At 34.0% G+C, this 23,693-nt stretch overlaps 1 protein-coding gene across 4 annotated transcripts in view; it reads right to left on the minus strand.

Annotated features, from left to right (window-relative positions):
- The window catches only part of LOC136031775 (deoxyuridine 5'-triphosphate nucleotidohydrolase-like), an 82,646-nt gene that overhangs the window by 46,754 nt on the left and 12,199 nt on the right, over window positions 1-23,693 (minus strand). For all 4 annotated transcript variants that reach the window (XM_065711542.1, XM_065711541.1, XM_065711540.1 and 1 more), the window contains exons 2-3: window positions 18,021-18,227; window positions 6,657-6,793 (exon numbers count right to left, since the gene is read on the minus strand). In XM_065711542.1, coding sequence (XP_065567614.1) covers window positions 6,657-6,793; window positions 18,021-18,115 — 232 coding nt within the window. In that variant the 5' untranslated portion in view covers window positions 18,116-18,227. The remainder of the gene's footprint in view (window positions 1-6,656; window positions 6,794-18,020; window positions 18,228-23,693) is intronic.

Consider the following 23,693-nt stretch of genomic DNA (forward strand, 5'->3'; position numbering starts at 1 on the left):
GGGATAGTTGGAGGGGGGGGGGGTTGTTTCTGAAAAATTAGAAAAAATGAGGTATTTTTAACTTACGAACAGGTGGATCTCAATGAGATTTGATATTTAGAGGGATATCGTGGCTCAGAGCTCTCATTTTAAGCCCGACCAGATCTGGTGACATTGGGGGGGGAGTTGGGAGGGGGAAACCTAAAACTTGAAAAACACTTAGAGTGGAGGGATCGGGATGAAACTTGGTGGAAAAAATAATCACGAGTCCTAGATACATGATTGACATAACCGGAACGGATCCGCTCTCTTTGGGGTAGTTGGGGGAGGGGTTAATTCTGAAAAATTAGAAAAAATGACGTATTTTTAACTTACGAAGGATTGATCGGATCTTCATGAAACTTCATATTTAGAAGGACCTCGTAACTCAGATCTCTTATTTTAAATCTCAACCGGATCAAGCGTAATTGGGGGGGGGGCAGTTGGGGGGACCGGAAATCTTAGAAAATACTTAAAGCGGTGAGATCAGGATGAAACTGGATGGGAAGAATAAAAACCTGTCTAAGATACGTGACTGACATAACCGGACCGGATCTGCTCTCTTTGGTGAAATTGGAGGGGGGGTAATTTTGAAAATCGAGGTATTTGTAACTTACGACGAAAGGGTGACCAGATCTTAATGAAATTTGATATTTAGAAGGATCTTGTGCTTTGAAGTTCTTATTTTAAATTCCGACCAGATCCTGTGACGTTGGGGGGAGTTAAAGGGGGAAACCGGAATTCTTGGAAAACGTCAAAATTGGGATATTTTTATCTTACGAATAGATGATCGGATCTTAATGAAATTTGATTTTTAGAAAGAATTCATGTCTCAGAGCTCTTATTTCGAATCGCGACCAGATCGTTTGACATTGGGGGGAATTGGGGGGGGGGGATCTTGGAAAAACACTTGGAGTGGAGGAAACGGGATGAAGCTTGGTGGATAGAATAAACAAATGTCCTTGATACGTGATTGACAGAATCGTACTGGATTCGCTCTCTTTGGGGGAGCTGGGGGGAGGGGTTCAGTGATTTGGCGAGTTTGGTCCTTCTGGACGTGCTAGGACGATGAAAATTGATAGGCGTGTCAGGGAGCTGCAAAATTTGACTTGATAAAGTCGTTTTCCCAGATTCGACCATCTGGGGGGCTAAAGGGAGAGGAAAAATTAGAAAAAATTAGGTATTTATAACTTACGAGTGGGTGATCGGATCTTAATGAATTTTGATATTTAGAAGGACATCGTGACTCAGAGCTCTTATTTTAAATCCTGACCGGCATTAAGCCTCTTATTTTCCTTTTTAAATCAATCTATTGATTCATAGAATTTTGTTAGAGCTCATACCATATGATCTCTTGGCTCTTAGCTCTTCTCGCCTCGTCACAAGTGCCATATGAGCTCTTAGCTCTTGTTCTTTATTGCTTTTAATTTACATTGGCCTGAAGACAAAAGACCCGCTTTTAAAAAGATTATAATACCATAATGGCTAACTTCACAAAATCTTGTTTTGTCACAAATACTTTCTTTTACCTTGGAACGATCAAATTTTAACCATTTGAAATTAAGTTCGTTTAGAATTTTTCAAATTCTGCTGGGTAATGCTACACTGTCAGTGTCAAAAATTCGCTAGTATTCAGTATCCCATTTTGGTTGGTAATAACAAAAATATTTTAACAACAATTTGTTGTAGTCAACAATCAGTTTACCCCATATCGAAAGATAATATTTGTAAGAACTTCCATTAATCATTATTTGGGAACAGGGTACCCTACCGCTTTCGGTCCATTTTTAGTGCTAAGCAGCAGTTACTTTTTTAGATTTCAGAACCATCTCATATTTACCAGGAGCGAAGATGAAATTATTGTTCTAGATTGGTCCGAACTACCTCTCTTCCTCTTCCAGGAAGAGAAACTGAAACATTTTCACTTATAAAAGTTATTTTGCATGTTTGGAGTTGTTACCCGAACATAAAAGCTGCAATGAGAGAGCGAGACATGCTTTACGGGACAAAGCCCCACTCTGATGAATATAAACGGAACAGAAATATAGTAGTGAGACTACTAAAGCAAGCTAGGCGTCTGTATGGACGCCAAATATTCGCTAAATTGTCAGCCAGTGATCCAAGGAAGTTCCACACAACTGTACTGAAGCTAATGGGACAGCAAAAGTCAAAATCAATTCTGAAGGACGAGCAAGGAAAGAATTTAACCGCATAAATAATTAATGCCCACTTCTCAAATATTTGCCGCCAACAGCCTCCCCTAAAGACCTTACCACAGAATGGTCCGATCGAAACCACCCCTGTCAACACAGTTTCCCAGGTCCAAGAAAAACTTGAACACCTAGATATTAGGAAAGCCTCTTACCCCGGCAAAATTCCTATAAGGCTGATACACGCATGCTCCTCCTTCCTGGCCACGCCATTGGCTATGATGTATAACCAGTGTCTACTGGAAGGCGTTTTTCCAGATAAGTTTAAAAAGACATTTATCACACCTATTCCAAGAAAACATCACTGACCTCGCCGTCAGACCTTAGGCCGATTTCGAAGACGCCCATCATCTAGAAAGTCTTTGAAGACTTTATTCTACAGTGGCTACAAGCAGAAGTAGAACATAAAATCGACCCTATGCAGCTCGGTTTTCGTCGAGGGCACAGCACAACACATTATCTGGTTAGATTATTTCATGATCTACTAGAGCACCTAGAAATTTCGGAGGCCCTTGCTAATATAATAATTTCTGATTTCGTGAAAGTTTTCGATCTCCTTGACCACGAGACTGTTATCAATGAAGCCCGTGCCCTGGAGGTCTCGCAGTTCCTGCTGTGCATCATTGCAAGTTTCCTTTCTGGTTATCAATAGTGCGTACAACTTGAAAACGGGGAAGCATCCAACTTCCAAGACATCACATGTGGAGCAGCCCAAGGAAGCAAGCTAGGTCCCATCTTATTTGTCATAGTAATCAACCGACTGATGAGACAACACAAACAAAGGTACAAGTTCGCAGATGATTGTTCAATAAGTCTACTACGATTCCTGTCACAAACACACGGTCAACTCGAGCCCCTGGTTGCAGAGCTTCGGGATCAAGCTGATCAAGTGAAGCTACAGCTAAGCCTCGAGAAAAGCTGTGTGTTGCGTGTCAACTTCCTGAAGAAGAAGAGCATTGACGAATCTGCACCTCTCCAAACGAAGAAACCAGTCAAAATACTCGACATCACACTAAGTGACGATCTTACGTTCAGAGATCACATCAACCAGATCACAGCAAAAGCAGCTGGTCTTCTAAAATCCTTCGCAACTCTCGGAAGGTTTGGAATGACAGAACAACTCCTTCTTTCGTGCTACAAAACTTATGTAATGCCCATAGTCATGTACGGCTGTCCTGTCTGGCACCCATCGTTCACAGAGAAACACAGATGTCAGCTTAACAATTCAGACAAGAGCCTGCAAAATAATTCTTGGATCAAATTACAAAAACTACGAAGAAAGCTTGAGCGAACTCAGGCTCCCGACCCTGGATGAAAGGAGGCACGAAACACTGATGAAGTTTGGAGCTGACATCCTGAAGTCCCCAACGCACCGAGATATCCTGCCTCAATTACTTCAGTGACCCACGCACACAAGACGAGGCTGGCAACTTTTAAATTGGGAAAAGAACTGTTAGAATGCCCGCCTACACACTCAACGACAAGATTTTTAAACTCCTTCGTTCCATACTACGTGAAGCACTACAACGACAATATCCCCAAATCGAAGTGATAGCTCATCATGTGTGTTCTTTATGTTGCGTCTTTTTGCGTTTTTCTCTTTTTTGTTTGACGATACCCATGTTATTGCATTGTGATAAGGGAAAGAATAAAGATTATTATTATTATTATTATTATTATTATTGTTAGACCATCCTTGAGAGAGTCTTCTAATTCCCCCAAAGGCTCAGTCATGTGTAAACCTATGTTTAACAGCTAGCTATCTTGACTTCGACGAATTTACTGAAAAACATAGACTGGCATAAAAATCTGGATTTGTACTGTTGTTGTATGATGGTTGTCGGTCTCCATTCCTAAATAAGCTATTTTAATTCCATCCCTATCCCTAGCAAAGAAATATTTGCTCCAGTGCCTCATAGTCATGTCAGATTGAACCTATTACGAATTCACTTTTACAAAATTGAACTGCAAATACCATTCTAGAATGACATATGACAGTGAAACACAACAAGGAAATTACAGCCTAGAAAAAGCCAAATCAATTTTGGGTTGTTGAACCTCCTCTTACTCTATTATTGTTTTGTTATGTATTAACTCTCCATTCTAGTACAGGGTAATATATCTGGAAATTATTTGAGCAGCACGTTAACTCTTGTTACAATGGTGCAGAGTCGAATGCTTAAAACAATTTAGTAACCAATATGGGTACAATTCAATCAGAAGTCCCCAGGGACATTTGCCCCCCCCCCAAAAAAAAAAATGGTAGAGTATGAAAATTAAAAGTAAACCTTTGAAATTTTCCTATCCAGAGGTTGTCTGCCCCCTCCGTCCCCTTTTGAAAACTTAAAAGACACATCGTCGTTTCCTTTTTTTCTCTGGCACTAAAAAGATATTATAACATTATGGAGAAGCTATTTAAGGGGTTCACTTCAAAGTTAATGTTTAGATAATGAATATCCCAGATTTTGGTTATGTGCATAATTTGGGTGTCTAACATAATAAATACAGACAAATGAATGGATTTCTCGAAGTATAAAGTAGAGGCAATGACTACTCTTGGGAGGGTTGTCCCCTCCACATTTTTTACCCCCTCTAGACCTAATTGCACTTCCTGATTTTGAGCCTTTCCACCACTTTCCCACTTTCCAGTACTCTCCCAGGTTTCTATGACCACGCCTTCTATAAGAAATGGTCGGAAGAAAAAAAGAAAACACATGGTTCTCTCATACTAATGCGCCTCTGTAGGGACAGATTGAAACCACAAAATGCCCACACCTCATTTTGGCTCAATCCTAGCCTCTTTGTATGTCTATTGGTTCTTACTACTTTTAGGTTGTTTACTGGATATTCAATTTCTCCCATTCAGGTTAGTTTTGAATTTACACCAATGAAAATTTTTAAGGAAAATTCTTGGAAGGGAGTAAAAAGTCAAGCTCTGAACAGGATAGAGAAGAGTTTAGAGCGCTTGCGGTAGCGTTGGCTTCAACTGCTACGTGGCTACAATGAGCTGTTAGTAGTAGTAGTAGTAGTAGCAGTAGCATTTTCTGTCCATTTTCTTTATTTCTTTTCCAAGAGTTTAAAGTGCAAGAGTTATTTGGAGTGATTATTTTAGTGTTTGTGCATTGTCCTTATATTAGTTTTGAACTTTTTTTAGATATTGTGCTTTGAATTCATTTTTGACATTCAGTCACAATGAAGGGCGACGACAAATTTAATTAAATAAAACAAACAAGCAAAGCTTTGATTCTGGGAATAGAAATCTTAGTTGATGACCTATATGGAATCTAAAGTACTATTGCAATCAACGTCCATAGCATTTTTAAATAGAGCAAGGCTATTTTATATCATGATGTTTTCTATAATTTTGAAGAATTTGATATTGCTAGACAAAGTATTGTTCCACTTCCAAATTCTCAGTAGATACCCAAAAGGTGTGCTTTTTAGGGCTATTTTAGATAATAATTGGTTTTGGTTTTCTATTTTTTTAGGATTTTCTTTTTTTTGTAGGGCAAAAGCCCAAAATCTTCAAAATCTTATGAGGAAGATACTTAAACTATATAGAATTTGAACTAAGTATTATTTAGTCTTGAATTGAGAACTGAGTATCTTTAACTATCAATACATATACCTTTTATATATGTGTACGTATCTTTTATATGTTTTACATATATGCACTTCCCCGCGAAATAAGAAGCGATCTTATACCAAACAACATTATGACACACAGCACAAATTCAAAAATGGATTGCATTTTTTTTAGCAAAGTTGCACAGTTTTGCAATATTCAACAAAATTATTCAATTCAAATATCTCGCATAAAATAATCTATAATAATATCATTACACAACGACAAAAAGAACAAATAAAATTCAAATTATATACCTTTTTGATTATAAACTTAAAAAGAAAAACTCCAACCATCTCTTACCTCTATTCTCCTTCTTTTTTTAATCTAAAATAATGCGATAGAAGAGCCCCAGTGAACAGCCATGCCCTCAAAAACTCCCCAGAAAATTCAAAACGTTGGGTATAAAGATACCCCTCTTAATAGCCCCCCTTCAAAAAAAGAAGAAAAAAATCCTCTGATACAAATACTCAAAATGGTCTGACCTGTTTACAGACATGAAACCAAAAAAGTTCTTTTCATGAAACATTTTTGAATTTTTACAGGGGCTGCTGAAACTACAATAAATTGAATATTCCCTCTATCCTACCTTCCCCTACTCCCATGCATACTTGCAAGCAGGAGGAATAGGAGCAATAAAATTAGCATACAAACACTTCCTTGGAAAATAGTTCATTTGTACTTTATCCAACAACCACAGACCAAACTCCCCACCCCTTCATCTCTCGAAATTTGACATTTATACACTGACACTCTAATATAATATTGCTTTACATAGGTTTAGATTACAATTAGGCCAGTACCTCCAACATCTATTCCATATTTTAATGCAAGACCACTTCTTGGAGCAATTCTGGCATAGCACCCATGAGGCACCTGAATTTGAATATCTGTCTTAGCCAAAACTCTTGATTTGGGGGGTACTTCATAGTCATATGCACTGAAAAGCAGAAATCCATCAATTCTAAAGCATAGTTCAGATAGCGTCTAAGCACAATAATCCTACAATGATTTTTTTTCTCTAAGAAGGAGTGAATTAAGGTCCTGTCTACAAGGTCCTCTTATGTATAAACAAAGGACAACTTATGTAATGATAACACTAGACCCTGGGGCTTCTAATTTTGGCTTTTATTGAATTTTAGTAATTGTGGTTTAATTTATTTTGTCTTTTCCAGATTTACTTTCTGTGTTTACTTTTGGAGTTTTCTTTGTCTTTTCTGGCAATTTCCTTGAATATATTTTGTTGTTTGCACTGAAGAAGAGGGATGGCTGTCCTCTCGAAATGTTGCTTTATGTGTTATTCCAGTATTTTTTTTGGCTTTAAAAACCCCATGTTTGATTGTTTCTTTCTTTATATTATTGGAAGCATAATTATTAGACTTTCTGACTATTTTGAACTATTCCAAAACTTTGACTAGATGTCTTTGGGGCCATTGGAGCTAAAAAGGGCATGGGAAAGGGCTGGTTGCCTTTCCACCATTTTTCAACATTCCCCTCAACATGCTCGGTTTAACTTAATGCCTTCAGCCATTCTAGAATTGTTGAAAATACTCCTTTGTGAAAAACTGGATGCACATAGTATCTTTTGTTTTCCTTAAGCATGCCAATCAGCATCCCATAAAGTTTCGCCTTCAGCTACATAGCATTTTCACAGTCAGAATCAAAAATTTCCCCTTTTCCTAACAAAAATTCCTGCAATTAAAAAAAGGTAAACTTTAGAGTTTACAATCCTTGCCCAGCAGGCTTTGGGGAGGGCATTGCATCCCTGGGGGCATAGTAACTACACATTTTGACTATTTTGGGAATAAATCACTTTTAGAAGATTTTGATCAGTCTTGAGGGGAGGAGGCATCTAAAAAAGGCTTGGGAGGCTCATAGACTTCTTATCACTTTTTAATATCCCTCTCAACATACCCTATAGGTTTCAACTTAATACTCTTAGCTGTTCCTTAGATATTGTTGATATGCCCTTCTGAAAACCACCATGCACAGTATGTTCTGATTGTGCTTGGCATTCCACTCCAAAGCTGTGGAGGATCATGTCATTCCCATGGGCATAATTATTTGACTTTTAAATGATTTTGAACAATATTGCTATTTCAATATTTTGATTGGATTGTTTGGAGAGAGGGCAGCTGAAGAGGACATAAGAGTGGGCTGACAGCCTCCAACCACTTTAAAACATACCGTTCAACATGTTCTGAAAGTTTTTACTAAATGTCCTCAACCATTCTTAAGATATTGTAGATCTGCTTTTTGATAAACATGATGTATATAGTGCCATTTGATTTAGTTTAAGATAAGTTTCAGCTTCATACCCTTGACCTTTTTAGCTACAAATGGAATCAAAACTTTCCCTTTTTACTAATGATAAATCATGCATACGGTATAAAAAATTTGCAATCCTTGTCCTGGGGTTGTGGGGGGTACAGCATTGCTGGAGGTATAGCTATTACACCTTTTGACTAGTTTGAACAAAAAGATAGTTGCAAATTTTCAACCATTTTGAGGAGAGGACGAACATAAAAAGAACAAGGAGAGGGGGGAGGTGGTTACCCTTTAATCTCTCTTCAACATACCTTAAACGTTTCAACCTAATGCCCTTAGTTGTTCCTAAACATTACTGATATTCCATTTTCATAACCAGCAAGTACCAATTGTGTTTTAGTTGCATTTGGCATGACTTTCAACATTTCCTTGAAGTTTCACTATAATACTCCAAGTTTTTGGAGATCCAGTATTAAACAAGGTCCTCTTTTCCTGATAAAAGATCTTATATGTTAACAATAGGCAACTTGAATGACTTACAGCCAGTGTACCAGAGGCGGAAGGTGGTCAACCATGGAGGCATAGTTATTTGAGCTTCGGACTGTTTAAAACAAGATGGCTACCTCAAATTTTTGATCTGTTACATTTAGACCAAAGGGCATGGGGGGCAGCTAGTTATCCTCCAATCAATTTTGACTCTTAGAACGTGAACTAGAACTTCTGATTTCCAATCAAATGAGCTCACTTCAAAGTTTATACAACCAACCCCTTCCATAAAAGCTTTTTGATTAATAATGGACAACTTGCACAGCTTACAATTGACATTTGGACTATTTGCAAAAATGGATATCTCAAAGGTTTGATTGGATATAATATCGGGAAAAGAGGGTGTGGTAAAGTGACTAGTGACCCTCCAATCATTTTTTACTCTTAAAAAGGTTCAAGGTTCAAGGTTCTTTTATTATAACCAATATATACAAAATATTAGGTATATATATATATATATATATATATATATACTAGCTGTTGGGGTGGCGCTTCGCGCCACCCCAACACCTAGTTGGTGGGGGCGCTTCGCGCCCCCCCCAAGCCCCCCCGCGCGCGTAAGTCGTTACGCACCATAATAGTTACGCGCCATTGTAGTTGTGTCCCTATGTCCCACCTGTGAATATAGATAGATATATATATATATATATATATATATATATATATATATATATATATATATATATATATATATATATATATATATATATATATGGTTTTAACTACGTAAAACTTGCGAATATACAACATTCTTTGCTGTCCCATTGTCTTTGCATATAAATAGATTGTCAGGTTTACCGACTCTTGAACATGCAACATATAATGGTCCATGGGAAAACTATCTGTATTCAGATCTATACCTCATGATTCTAATGATTGCCCTTGAGCTTTGTTGATGGTGATTGCTAATCGACCATTCCCTGTCCCGGTGTCCCGGTCGTCATTTACATCCCCCTGTTTCCCCCGGTGTCCCCGTTGTAGTTGTGTCCCTGTGTCCCGGTCGTCATTTATATTCCCTGTGTCCCGGTCGTCATTTGTATCCCGGTGTCCCGGTCTGTATATACATTCGTTTTTTAGTTTTGTTTTTCTCCTTTATTTTTTTCCTTTTTTTTTCTTTTTTAGCTTATTTAGATTTTTAGATTTTTTAGTTTTTTTATTAGTTTTTAGTTTTTTTTTCTTTTTAGTTTTTTTGTCCCGGTCGTCATTTATATCCCCCTGTTTCCCCCGGTGTCCCCGTTGTAGTTGTGTCCCTGTGTCCCGGTCGTCATTTATATTCCCTGTGTCCCGGTCGTCATTTGTATCCCGGTGTACCGGTCTGTATATACATTCGTTTTTTAGTTTTGTTTTTCTCCTTTATTTTTTTCCTTTTTTTTCTTTTTTAGTTTATTTAGATTTTTAGATTTTTTAGTTTTTTTATTAGTTTTTAGTTTTTTTTTCTTTTTAGTTTTTTTGTAGTTTTTACCTTCTTTTTAGTTTTGTTAATTTTTTTTTTTACTTATGTCCTGGTCGTCATTTATACTCCCTGTGTCCCGGTGCTTTGTTGATTGCTAATCGAACATTCCTTTTGTCCTGGTCGCTTTCTCTTTGAGTGTCGTCATTTATTTTTTTCTTTTTTAGTTCTTTTAGTTTTTACCTTTTTTAGTTTTTTTTAGTTTTTTAGATGAAATTTTTTTTTAGTTTTTTCCTTTTTTTCTTTTTAGTTTTTTATTGGTTTTTACCTTTATGTTAGCTTATTTTTCAGTTTTTTCCTTTTTTTTTAGTTTTTTTTTATTTTTTATTTTTTTTAGTTTTTCACCTTTTTTTAGTTTTTTTAGTTTTTTTAGTTTTTTAGCTTTTTTACTTTTTTTATTAGTTTTTAGTTTTTTTGTAGTTTTTGCCTTTTTTTAGTTTTTTCAGTTTTTTTTTTAGTTTTTTATTGGTTTTTACCTTTATTTTAGCTTATTTTTCAGTTTTTTCCTTTTTTTTAGTTTTTTTTAGTTTTTAGTTTTTTTAGTTTTTTACCTTTTTTTAGTTTTTTTAGTTTTTTTAGTTTTTTACCTTTTTTTAGTTTTTTTAGTTTTTTTAGTTTTTTAGCTTTTTTATTTTTTTTATTAGTTTTTAGCTTTTTTTGTAGTTTTTGCCTTTTTTTTAGTTTTTTTAGTTTTTTAGCTTTTTTATTAGTTTTTAGTTTTTTTTGTAGTTTTTGCCTTTTTTTAGTTTTTTTAGTTTTTTAGCTTTTTTATTTTTTTTATTAGTTTTTAGTTTTTTTTGTAGTTTTTGCCTTTTTTTAGTTTTTTCAGTTTTGACGTCACCTGATCCAGTTTTTTCAGGTGACGTCACCTGATCCACGATCCACAGATCCACAGACAACTTATTTTTATATATATAGATAGTTTTTTTTTTTACTTATGTCCTGGTCGTCATTTATACTCCCTGTGTCCCGGTGCTTTGTTGATTGCTAATCGAACATTCCTTTTGTCCTGGTCGCTTTCTCTTTGAGTTTCGTCATTTATTTTTTTCTTTTTTAGTTCTTTTAGTTTTTACCTTTTTTAGTTTTTTTTAGTTTTTTAGATGAAAATTTTTTTTAGTTTTTTCCTTTTTTTCTTTTTAGTTTTTTATTGGTTTTTACCTTTATTTTAGCTTATTTTTCAGTTTTTTCCTTTTTTTTAGTTTTTTTTTTATTTTTTATTTTTTTTAGTTTTTTACCTTTTTTTTTGTTTTTTTAGTTTTTTAGTTTTTTAGCTTTTTTACTTTTTTTATTAGTTTTTAGTTTTTTTTTGTAGTTTTTGCCTTTTTTTAGTTTTTTCAGTTTTTTTTTAGTTTTTTATTGGTTTTTACCTTTATTTTAGCTTATTTTTCAGTTTTTTCCTTTTTTTTTAGTTTTTTTTAGTTTTTAGTTTTTTTAGTTTTTTACCTTTTTTTAGTTTTTTTAGTTTTTTTAGTTTTTTAGCTTTTTTATTTTTTTTATTAGTTTTTAGTTTTTTTTGTAGTTTTTGCCTTTTTTTAGTTTTTTTAGTTTTTCAGCTTTTTTATTAGTTTTTAGTTTTTTTTTGTAGTTTTTGCCTTTTTTTAGTTTTTTTAGTTTTTTAGCTTTTTTATTTTTTTTATTAGTTTTTAGTTTTTTTTGTAGTTTTTGCCTTTTTTTAGTTTTTTCAGTTTTGACGTCACCTGATCCAGTTTTTTCAGGTGACGTCACCTGATCCATCCACAGACAGACAGACAACTTATTTTTATATATATAGATATATATATATATATATATATATATATATATATATATATATATATATATATATATCAAGGACACTAGAACTTCAAATTTCCAATTCAATGAGTCCCTGAACACTTTGATATGACCACCTTTACTATATGAAGTGCCTCTGGGGAACAAAATAATAATAAAACATTGAAATATTATGGCTCTTTACTATAGGCAATGATATGGTATTGCCTCAGAAAATAGTAAAAAAAATAAAATATTTTTCAAGGAAAAATATTCCACAAAAAGTGTTTGTATAAACTCTAAAATGTTGCCCTAGTAATTAACTGGACTGGAATACAGAAGCAACTGATTTCTACTTGCTTAACTGGAATACAGAAACAATTGATTTCTAAATTGTTAGGAATAAACTGGGGATTTTAATAGACAAGAAATAACTCCTAAAAAAATGAATATTTTGGTTAGACTATCACTACCCACCACTCACAGAATAGTGGGATGGACCAGGGTGATAATTCAGGAAAATGCAGGGAGTGAATCAATGATTTTTTAATTTTTCTTTTTTATAAAAATACAAAAGTTTATTTTTCAAAATTGGGGGGGGTGTTTGGTTTAAAAAAATCAAAACTAGGATAAACTCAAAATCTAGGCGGGTTATTGTAACCTTTTCCCAGTGGTACAATACCCTAGTGTTAAACATACCAATGAAAAAAGTCAATTGCATTCATAAAAGTCTAAAAAGCAACTGAAACCAGTGATTATAAATCCATAGCAATTTTGTCTGGTGAAGCAGCTAAATCATTATTTTCTTCTTTTTTTCTTTGAGATTCCAGGTTCCTGGTGGCAACCTGGATTGACTGATGTATTCATCATCTACCTAGTACAGTTACCAAAACTACTATAAACTTATCAAGTAAAGCAAGGAATTGGTAAACAACTTTCTTGGGTACAGTATGGGCTCTGAATTCATTTTTGAAAATGACATAGGACTACTGGTAATGCAGCTATCTTCAAACAAGGCAAAACTCAGCTCCCCTAGCATTTTACCCAGATATTTTCTTCAGAAAAGGAATGATACAACAAGATTATCAATAAGCCTGATAAAAGTCAGGTTTAGTTCTCTTTCTTTACAGATTATTGAGATAGCAAAGAAAGAGACTCAGCTCCAGAATTCTATCCTGAATTTTAATTAAATAAAACAATAAACAAGCAAGGAGTAACGTTAATACTTAAAACGAACCGAAATTATTCCATATATAAAAGGGACTGTCTCCTCCTCAATCTCTCCACTAAAGATTTTTATTGTTCTAAAAATTAGGGTTGTGAGAAACAGTCAAACTTTAGCATAAACAGGGGGGCATTGAGGAGGGGAAAGCCCCTTCAATATATGAAATACTTTCTGTTCGCTTTCAGTTTTAATGTTGTGCTTTACTTTCAGTAAAAAACTTGTATTCTTATTTAATTTCTGAACATTTGTGAGTTAATACAGGTTTTGATTTTGGTACACAATACATTAAAGCAAAATTTGAATATTAATTTTCCTTTTTTGGCTGAATGGCTCTCTCAAAGTTTTGATCTGACGATTTTGAGAAACAAGTGGTGGGAGAGGGGGCCTAGTTGCCCTCCAACTTTTTGGTTACTTAAAAAGGCCACTAGAACTTTTAATTTTATTACAAATGTTTTATCAGTAATAAATATACATAACTTATGAATTAACTTACATAACAAACTTATATATTTGTATATTTTACTATGTATGTAGGGGAGTTTGCCCCCTTTTCAATGCCTTGTGCTTTACAATAAAGTCCAAATTTTGTTCCAATTTTTAAGAATGACTCCTGAATCACAAAGGCTGTTTAATTAGAATAAACAGTTCTTTTGAAATTACTGAAAATACTTTAGCATCAAGAGCAAAATATTGAGGAGGGGATGAACCTTCTCATATATGTAATGATTTCTGTTCATTTTAAGTTTTAATTTTGCTCCTTACTTTCAGTTGAAAAAACTTATTTTTTTCATTTAGTTTCTCATTGTTGTTTGAGATAATGCTGGAAAATCCAGCATTCCCTAAATGGAAATTTTCTTCCCCATGATAAATTCCTCCATGGAAAGATCGTCCAAAATAGAACCCTCCCCTCGACCCCCCCCCCACCGACAGAAAAATCCCTCTGAAAATGTCTGTATACTTCAATAGCCAATACTATATGTGAACAATGGGCAACGTTCATAACTTGTAGCCCTTAACTTGAAGATTGTGGGGGATTAAGTTGTTCTCAAAGACATAGCTATTAAATTTTTCAACTATGCTGAACAAAATGACTATCTCAAAATTTTGATCCAGTGACTTTGGAAAAAATGAGCATGGGGAGGGGTCTTAGTTGCCCTCCAATATTTTTGGTCACTTAAAAAGGACACTTGAACTTTTCATTTGTGTTAGAATGAGCCCTCTTTTGCAACATTCTAGGAACACTGGGTTCATACAATCATCTCAGGGGAAAAAAAATAATTTTTTTGTTTGCCTTATATTTTGCAAAAATAAAGGCAAATTTTCTCATGCTCATAACTTCCGATTGGTAGAATTAACTTGATGAAACTTATATATTTAAAATCAGCATAAAATTCAATTCTTTTGATATTTCTTTTGGTATCAAAATTCCGTTTTTTTAGAGTTTTGGTTACTATTGAGTAACCAAAAAAGGAGTCACTCCTTTTTAGAGTGTGTTGCCATAAACTGGTTGATATAAGATTCATTTCTATTGCACATTAATTTTACCAATTCTTGGTTTTCTTTATGAATTGGTATTTTGACCAGTCAAAATCACTAGAACTACATCTAACTGTAAAAGAATTTCATATCTATTAAATATCAAAAAGTCTAATTATCACTTCAACAGTTATATCACTATCATACCACCTGCAAAGAGAATTGTTTCACCATTGGGTTTGACAAAATCTTTTGATAAGCAATAAGGTTAGCTTGAATATATTAACCCGAAATTATACCCACAATTTCAAATATACTGATAAACAACAATGGAGCCTAATCTCTGAAACACATTTGAAGCTTGAGCCTTGTTTTGAACAATGTTGTCCAATCTTGAAGTTATACCAAAATATAAAAATCATGGACCACATTAATCTTTGACAGATTTAATCTAAGACAGAGGCATCATTTGGGGGCAGTGGGGAGGCATGCCCCCCCCTGATTTTTAGAGGGGCCCAATTTCAACCATGTAATTTCTTCAATTATTTGTCCTTGTTCTACATTTTCTCTTTTTTACTGTATTTCTACTGTCAATTATACCTAAATAGCAAATAAGATACTCAACAATTATTGCATTTCAAGAAAGTATCCTGTTTTTGCTGTTCTCCCAATTTAACTTATGATCATCCTTTTGCCAAAATGTTTTAGCAGGGGTTTGTAAAGTTGTTTCTTGGGTTGGAGACATTGAAGTGTCTCCAGGGATTAATGAAACAGTGTTGTGTAAACTTTGAAAGAAGACTTTTCTGTGTTAGATACATAATTAAATTGTCAAAGACTTTGCAAAAATGAAGCAAAGAAGATATCCATTGCTGAAGTAAATGTACACAAGTTTCTGATTCATATAGCAAATGTTACATTTTGGTACTGTTTTTGGTCTGTAAATAAGCTGCAAAATGCCAACCCCAAAGCTATTACAGTACCTAAAGGCATGTTCAAAAATTTCCAAATTTTTAAGGCTGGATGGGGGCCCAAAATTGATGTTTGCCACCCCCCCTAAGGTTTTCTGAAATGGCGCCACTATCTAAGAAAAGTTTAACAACGCAGAATAAGTATATTTAAATAGGCTAGGCTGCTGGGTACTTTTGTCTAAATTTAAATTGTGAGAAACCTTAACTCTTCTATGATTGCAGTTAGCCAATCCTTGATACTCTAGTCCTAACTAAAATCTAGTTCCCCAGATTAAAATCTTGCTGTATATTTTTAGGGAAAGATACATTTTAACCAATATATCTGTCTGAGATGAGGCACTTCCTGAGCACTTTGGGTCTTGCCCTATTATTTAAAAAAAATCATTTTTCAAATGTAGACAACAATGAAAACAAACATAATAATGTTATTGTACAAACCTGGGGATATGCATGGAACATTGAGGAGGGGTGTACTTTTGAGTGAAGCAATTATTGTACCAGGAAATAGTATAAAAAGGGCATCAAGTAGTATGTTCACACTGTCTCTGATCTAGCTATGGAATATATTATATATTTACCTTTCTTCAAACTGACTTAGCAGAATGCCAACAAGCAAATAGTAATAAGCATATTTCTTTTAAAATGTAGGATCTGGCGTATGTGTTGGCCTTTTGGGTGGGGGGGGGGCAAAAGAATTTGCAGTGAATACACTAGGATTCTAGAGTACAATAACTCCTTGGTAAATTTATGACAGTTCATCTAACTGACTTACCAATGAAGTGAACATACCACTTGAAGTCTTTTTTTTTGTTCTTGCAAACATAATAATTGCTTCTACCATAAATTCAAATTTAAGCACTTTTTAACTTAACTTAACCTCACCTAAAAAAAAGACTTCAAGTCTGTTTTTTTCAAGAACAATGGAAAAAGATGGTGCTGAGAAAATTTAGTATTATTTGTGGAAAACAAGTGAAAACTCCTATTTTAATTGAAAATTTATCATTTTTAAAAGCTCAAAAAGTGCTTACATCAGAATTTACAGTAGAAGTGATTATTATATTCATAAAAAACATAAAAAATAGCATTGAGTGGTATGATCACTTTACTGGTAACTCAGCTATATGAACTGACATAATCTTTGAAATTTCATCATTTTAAGAGCTCAAAAAGTGCTTAAATTTGAATTTATAGTAGAAGCAATTAATATATTTGTAAAGAACATAAAAAAGACATCAAGTAGTATATTCACTTTATTGGTAAGCCAGATGTATGAACTACCATAATTTTACCAACTTCTCCTCAGAAGGAAAAATTATAAATATCTGAAGACAACACACAAAAATTCTAAAATACTTGTTCATATCAGTCTTAAAAGGGTACTTGTATAATCTATCCTTTACCTAATACTTTTCTATTATTTTTGTCTGATTCTTAATCCTTGTAAATTACACCCAAGTAAGATAAAAATATAATACCTTAGATACAAATTTGAGCTACAGCCTTTGTTTGCATGTTATGGGGTAGGTTTAAAGTATAGCAGGTCTGCATACCTGATGTTTTAGGTACAATTATTCTGCATAATGTGTAGAAAGGAGTATTTTTTAAGGTAAAATTCTAGTTTAGTGACTTCTTGTAATATCAGAAAGGAGTTAGGTTAGGGAAATGAAACTTTCAGGGATGGGTCTAAAGGCTAAAGTATATCTAGGAAGGTATTTTAAAGTATCCACCTCCACTCCTTCTCCCTCTAGAGGGCCCTGAAATTCACCTACATGACAGGTCTACATCTACTGAAATTTTGACAAAACAACATTTTACCTTTATTTTCAGTTACCAATGCAATTCCTGTTATTTGAGTAGAATTCCGAGCCATATCAATTTGTTTTTTTCAAAATTTAGGAAATTTATTAGCAAATCTTTAAAACCTTATAAATTGGGAATGAGCAAAGTTGTGAAGCTGAAAACAATTTTGTTGTACTTTATTCAAGCAGAAGATCTATTTTTCAAGGTTTTACTTTTGTAACACAGATATTTTTAAAGGCCATCAAAGGTCAGGACCCTCTAGAGGGAGAGGAGCAAAGGTAGGTACTTCAAAATACCTTCCTGGGACATATTTTAGTCTGTAGACCCATCCCTGAAAGTTTCATTCCCTAGCCTAACCCCTTTCTGAGATAACAAGAAGTCACTAAACTAGAATTTCACCTTTTTCTAATTTCACACTACCCAAATACTTTACTTATCTTAGCTATCTCAATATAATCTGTCAATTAAAATATTTACCAAAATCAGAAGTCAAAAGAAGCCTTCCCTTCACACAGACAAAATACTAAATAATAGCATAAAATAGCGCTAAGCCAGGTCAAGAGGAAATATTATGAATAAAAATAGTGAACATTGCCATGGCGGCAACCATTAAAACTTTTGAACTTCAGAAAAAGAATGTTAGCAAAAGATTACATAAGCAATAATCTGTCAAAATTAATACCTTTTCAGATCTAATCCAGCAGCGAAAGCAGATCCTCTTTCGGGAGCAAAGGCATGAGAAGAAAGCTTCTTAAATTTCAGAACTGGTTGGCTCATTTTCTTAAATTTGAAATTTTGCGAGAAATTCAAGTTTCAAACCGACGCTCATAATTTTCGTACAAAGTATCCAAAATCCCTTCACTTTTCACGAAATTCGGGCGTCTTTCTCCTGTTAAAATAGTAGAAAACTTAAACTTAAAAGTTTCGACACAGATCTATAATAATTAATTAGAACGTTCATTCAATATCAGCTAATGAAGTTTCAGTTTTGGTTTGACTGTAAATTTTATTGCTTTAGTTTATAAACTGCATTTAGGAAGATGAGTCACTATAATGTTTTATTTTGATTTTAAAAATATTGCTTGCTCCTTTTTTAGATCAAGACTAAAATGAAAGTAAAAACCGCTGTAGTGCCACTCAGTTGTAAAATTCACACAATATAAAGGGATAGAATGTTGAAGCAAAATTCTGGTACTGTTTTGTAAAAAATTAATTATTTTACTTTACATTTACTTAGCACCGCCTCTTTTATGCTTTTTCTTTTTGAAAAGAAAAACATCTTAGTAAATATATTGGTTCGGCATACTGCTTGTAGACATTAAAAAAAGTTCAGAGCATTGATACCTTCAACTTTTTGATTCAGACAAAAGATCTAAGACCATTTGTATTTACTTATATACAAAATGATAATGGGCATACATAATGGTATGCAACATCTCCTCAACATACTTTGAAAGTTTCAACTTAATTCCCTTAGTAACTCTTGAAATATAGCTGATATTTTCTTTTCACAACTATCGAGAATAAAGTGCACTTTGATTTTGGTCGGCATCTTTCTAAATATTTCCTTAAAGTTTTACTATACTACCCTAAACCTTTTTGGAGACCCAGGATCAAATATTCCCTCTTTTCTGAAAAAAATCCTTATATGTTAAAAGTGGGCAAAACGAATTGTATGGCTGCTACTTCGGAGACTGGATGAAGGTGTAAAAACTCCGCAGGCTAAGCTTTATGACTCTTGAACTATTTCAAAAGCATTTGGGGAAAAAAAGATTGCACTATAAACTGTTAATGGTTTCAGCCAATGTGGAATTTTTCACATGAGCAAGGAATGCTTTAAGCACCATTTTCTAAATAATCGCATGTCCAATCTTTCACACAAATCAGAAATGTGTTCAATAGACTAATTATTCAATACAAGTTTAAACAGTATATTTACGAAACTTTTGCTTAAATTTTCCGCCTTAAATTTTCTAGAGTTAAAATTATTTGACATTTTAAATTCAGAAGACAGTTGTTCCTTATTTATTTTATTATTGTGATCTGGCATAAAATTTGCTTTAATATATATCACACGTATTTTCTGTATTTCTCATTATTTCCTTGTAAAATAATGACTAAAGTATATCGAGTAAATTTAAATGTTCAATTTAAGTGAAAAACTTCTTTTTGAAAAGTTTTTTCAAATTAATTTCTATTCATTATGATCAATTTCATCTTTTTGAACATTTCCAATTTCAACTTCAAGGCTTATTTTTACATGGAAGTTTCATCAAAAAATCGAAATATCAAAGTGAGGGGTTTCTCGTTAGTAAAGCTTCAAAGTACAACATCCCCCTCATTATTTAATAAAAGTAGTTCATGTAAATGTAGTAGCTGTTGCAAGCAATCGCTATCAATGTTGCAAGTTGTTGGAAGTAGTCACAGTGGCAGTAGCACAGCTGCACAGCTGAGGTAGCATTAGTATTAGCGACTCTGAAAGTTTCAAGTTGATACCCTTACCCATACCAAAGATATTGCAGATAAATATTACTGATAACTTGGATACATATAATTTCTTCTGATTTAGCTCCAGATACTCTTTAAATATTTCTTAAGATTTTACTTCAGTGCCCTTAGCCTTTTCGTACACACCCAGAATCAAACACCCACCCCCCCAACTTTCTTAATGAGAAATACTGCATGTAAAATACGAACGAATTGCACATTTTACATGCCTTGGCCCAGGGGTTATGGGGGCATGGCTCCCCAGAGGGATGGATATTTTTTAGAGTTTGTGACTATTTCGAATAAAGTAGATTCTTAAGATCCCTGTCATTGTTAAGAGGAGCATTTAAAAGGGTAAAAGGGGGGACCGCCCATCGTTCCTGTTCTTTAGATATAGCCGTTGCCTCTTTCTAAAATCCCTTATGCATATAGTGTGCTTTGATTTTGTTTGACGTCCCCCTCAACATTTTCTAAAAAGCATTATTTTAGAATTCTTAACCTTTTCAGAGGCTCAGGATAAAACATATTCCCTTTTTCCAATAGCTGACCTTGTATATAAGTAATAGGCAACTGATATAAGTTCCAACACTTCCCCCAGGGCTTCTGGGGTTTAAGTATTCCCCAGAAGCATAGCTATTTCAATTCTCTACTATTTTAAATATGATGGCTATTCCAAAATCTGTTTGTCAGATATTTTTGGAGGGAGGGCTGCTAAAAAAAACCGATGGTGACACCTTCTGACACTTTTTTAACGTCCTCCTTAACATAACCTGAGGGTTTAAAGTTAGTACCCTCTCCTGTCCTTGCGATATTGCAGACCCACATTTTTGATGAACAGGCTGCTCATACTATCTATAGATTCAGTTGAACATGCTACTCAACAATCCCCAAGGTTTCACCTTATTACCCTTAACCTTTTTGAACACACCTCGAATCAAACATCCCCCTTTTTTAATGATAAATCCTGCATTTAAAAAAGCGCAAATTCTATAATTTACAATCCTTTCCCAGGAAGCTGTGGCTGTGGGGGCATTGAACCCCTGAAGCATAGTTGCTATACCTTTTGATAATTCTAAACAAAATGCTTTTCCGAAGGAAATTGGAGCATCTGGAAAGGGCAAGAGGGAAACGTTTTCCATTGATAGCTTTTCAACATCCCCTCAACATTCCTTGTCATTTTTATTTAATACACTTAGCTGGTCTTTAGATGTTCAGCATACGTCCCCGTGTGTTTCTTTGTTTTAATTGTGTTTTACATCCCTCCCAAAAGCTTTGGAGGATATGTTATTCCCATAGGCAAAGATATTTGAGCTTTTGATTATTTTGAATAAGATGTCTATTTCAAATTTTTGGTCCAATATTTTTGGGGTGAGGGAAACAAAACTGACATAGGAGGGGGCTGGTGGACTTTCAACCAATTCCAATATCCCTCTCAACATGAACTGAAGGTTTCAACCCAGTACACTCAGCCGCTCTCAAAATATCGCGGATCCTTTTTTGAAAAACTGGATGGACTTAGTGCCTTTTGATATAGCATGATATGCTTTTCAACATTTTCCAAGGTTACACCTCAATGTTCTTAAGCTTTTCCAATATTTTCATTCTCCCTAATGATAGATCCAGCACGTAAACAAAGGTTAAATCACATAATTTAAAACCCTTACCCCGGATATATAGGGTCATGGCATGCCTGAAAGTATACCTATTAGATCTTTTGACTAGTTTTAACAAAAAGACAGTTCAAAGATTTAGATAAGAGTTGAGTAGAGGGGGCATCTGAAAAGAGCATGGAGGGGTAATGGCTACGCAATGTCTCTTCTATGTCTCCTCCACATGCCTTGAAATTTTCAGTTTAATACTTTAAGTATGCTTCATTACCCACTATCTTGTTTAATTGTTCTAGTGTTTTATGTCATTTTTCGTGTTTGTATTTTCAATTTTGCTCTCATTGACAGTGTTTAGCAGCTGTTTAGCAGTTTCGCAGTCTTGGCTTTAGGTTATCGTGGAGTTTCAACTTTAATAAAGTTCGTAAATTTCTTAAAGGCATGGAATTAAAAAGGTATCTGTAGGTCCTTGCACTTCATTATCATTTAGCTACAGACATCAACATGCAACTTTTAATTTCCCTGTTTCGTATTTGCCGTCTTTTTGTCTATTGACCACTAAAAAGCAGTCAGAGAGCACTTCTTCTTCCACCAGAAAATGTGCAAGACTAGAACTAACTCCATAGATACCGTGGGTGATCTACGGTATGCTAATGTTATCACTAGGCATGCTAGTCTTTCCATACTTTTTTTAAGAAATTATATGGTTTTTCTTCTGAGTCAAACTGATCCATGCTACTAGCATGTGACACAATCGATTTGATTACAACCATTTAAAAGTACATTGTCATACCAAGAGCAAGGGCCAAGCTCTTTCCCACCAGTCGTCGATACTGGATTGGGCAAACTGTATCTATCCGTGCTTTGTTTGTGCAGTGAGCTCTCTAGTTCAGCTAATGATCAAAGATGAATCCGTGGTACTATGCTTGTCTTGTCAGGGGATTTGATGGTCATTAATTTTTACCAAAAAAGAGCATATCATAGCCTTTTTTTAATAAAAACTACCACCCTTACTCTGATTGAGAACTAACCGTACTTTATGTCTTGTTGACCGTATTTGCATTTTGTTCAACATATATTATCATACTTCAAACAGAGTTCTTAGATATTTTCCTCTCAGGAGGGATACAATATAATTAGCACATGCCTAGATATATCTGGAATGCTGTTGTAAAAGTCCCAATAAAGTAACTGCTTAATATACGACTTTAAACTTACCTATTTTATTTTGCTTTTATTTTTCCCATAAATATAAAAATTGAGGAATCTTAGTATGCATAAAAATGATAATATTATCAATATAAAATAACAGACTCAAAATATAAAGAAAAAGAAAACAAATTAAGGCATGTCAAACTCAAATTAATAAAAGGAGTAGATTTCTGTCAAGAAGATTATTTTAGCCTTTTTGAATAGGAGATCATTTTCTAACTATTTTAACTAAAAGATTGCGATTATTCTTTGCTACCTCAAGATGGTCTTTAATCCTCTGCATATTTTACGAAAATGAATTACGGGTACTTCGAGGGAAACTAAGTAAAATTAAAGACATTTAAAACATATCTCTTCGGTTTGAGATGAAAAAGCAGGACGAATTAGCTAAACAGCCACAAAGATAAATAAGAAAACCAAAATTCTTTGGATCTTAACCTCTAAATGGGCTATTAATAATCGAGGTGAAACTGTTTAGCCGAGAAATACGGAACATAACGGTACTTGAGCAAATTTGAAGTGCCACAGTGATCATTTATCGATAAACAAGTTTCAGTACGCTATTTTTCTGCTTTCTTACGCTTTCAATATAACAAGGAAAGTTATAAATTTGACTGTTACTCTTTAGCTGACATTTAATTTTGTCCATCAACCGAACTAAATTTTAAAAATTTGGGATAGAGGGTTTTTAGATTAAAAATACATTGAAAATTGCTGATAAAAGGAAAAGTTTTCTGTCGACGAAGCTACATTAGGTCCTTCTCCTAAAAAAAATATTCTAGGCAACACAATGATTCTGAGTTGGTGAATGAACAGGCCTAATATTAATGAATGCAGTGCTATAGGTTTATTGTCGTTCTTTTGCAAGTTACAGCAACAAAATTTTTACAAAACTGCTCGTTCAGGTAACTTATGCGTTAATAGCACTTTAAGCATATTAAAAAAAGTAATGTCATTGAAATATGCTAAATAATTAGTTTTAACTGCTTAGTGGACATGTAAAGTTTAAAAAGAATTATAGTAAAATTAAAAAAAAATTATTTAAAAGCTCA

The sequence above is a fragment of the Artemia franciscana genome, chromosome 10 (assembly GCF_032884065.1).
Source record: "Artemia franciscana chromosome 10, ASM3288406v1, whole genome shotgun sequence".
Taxonomy (NCBI): Eukaryota; Metazoa; Arthropoda; class Branchiopoda; order Anostraca; family Artemiidae; genus Artemia; species Artemia franciscana.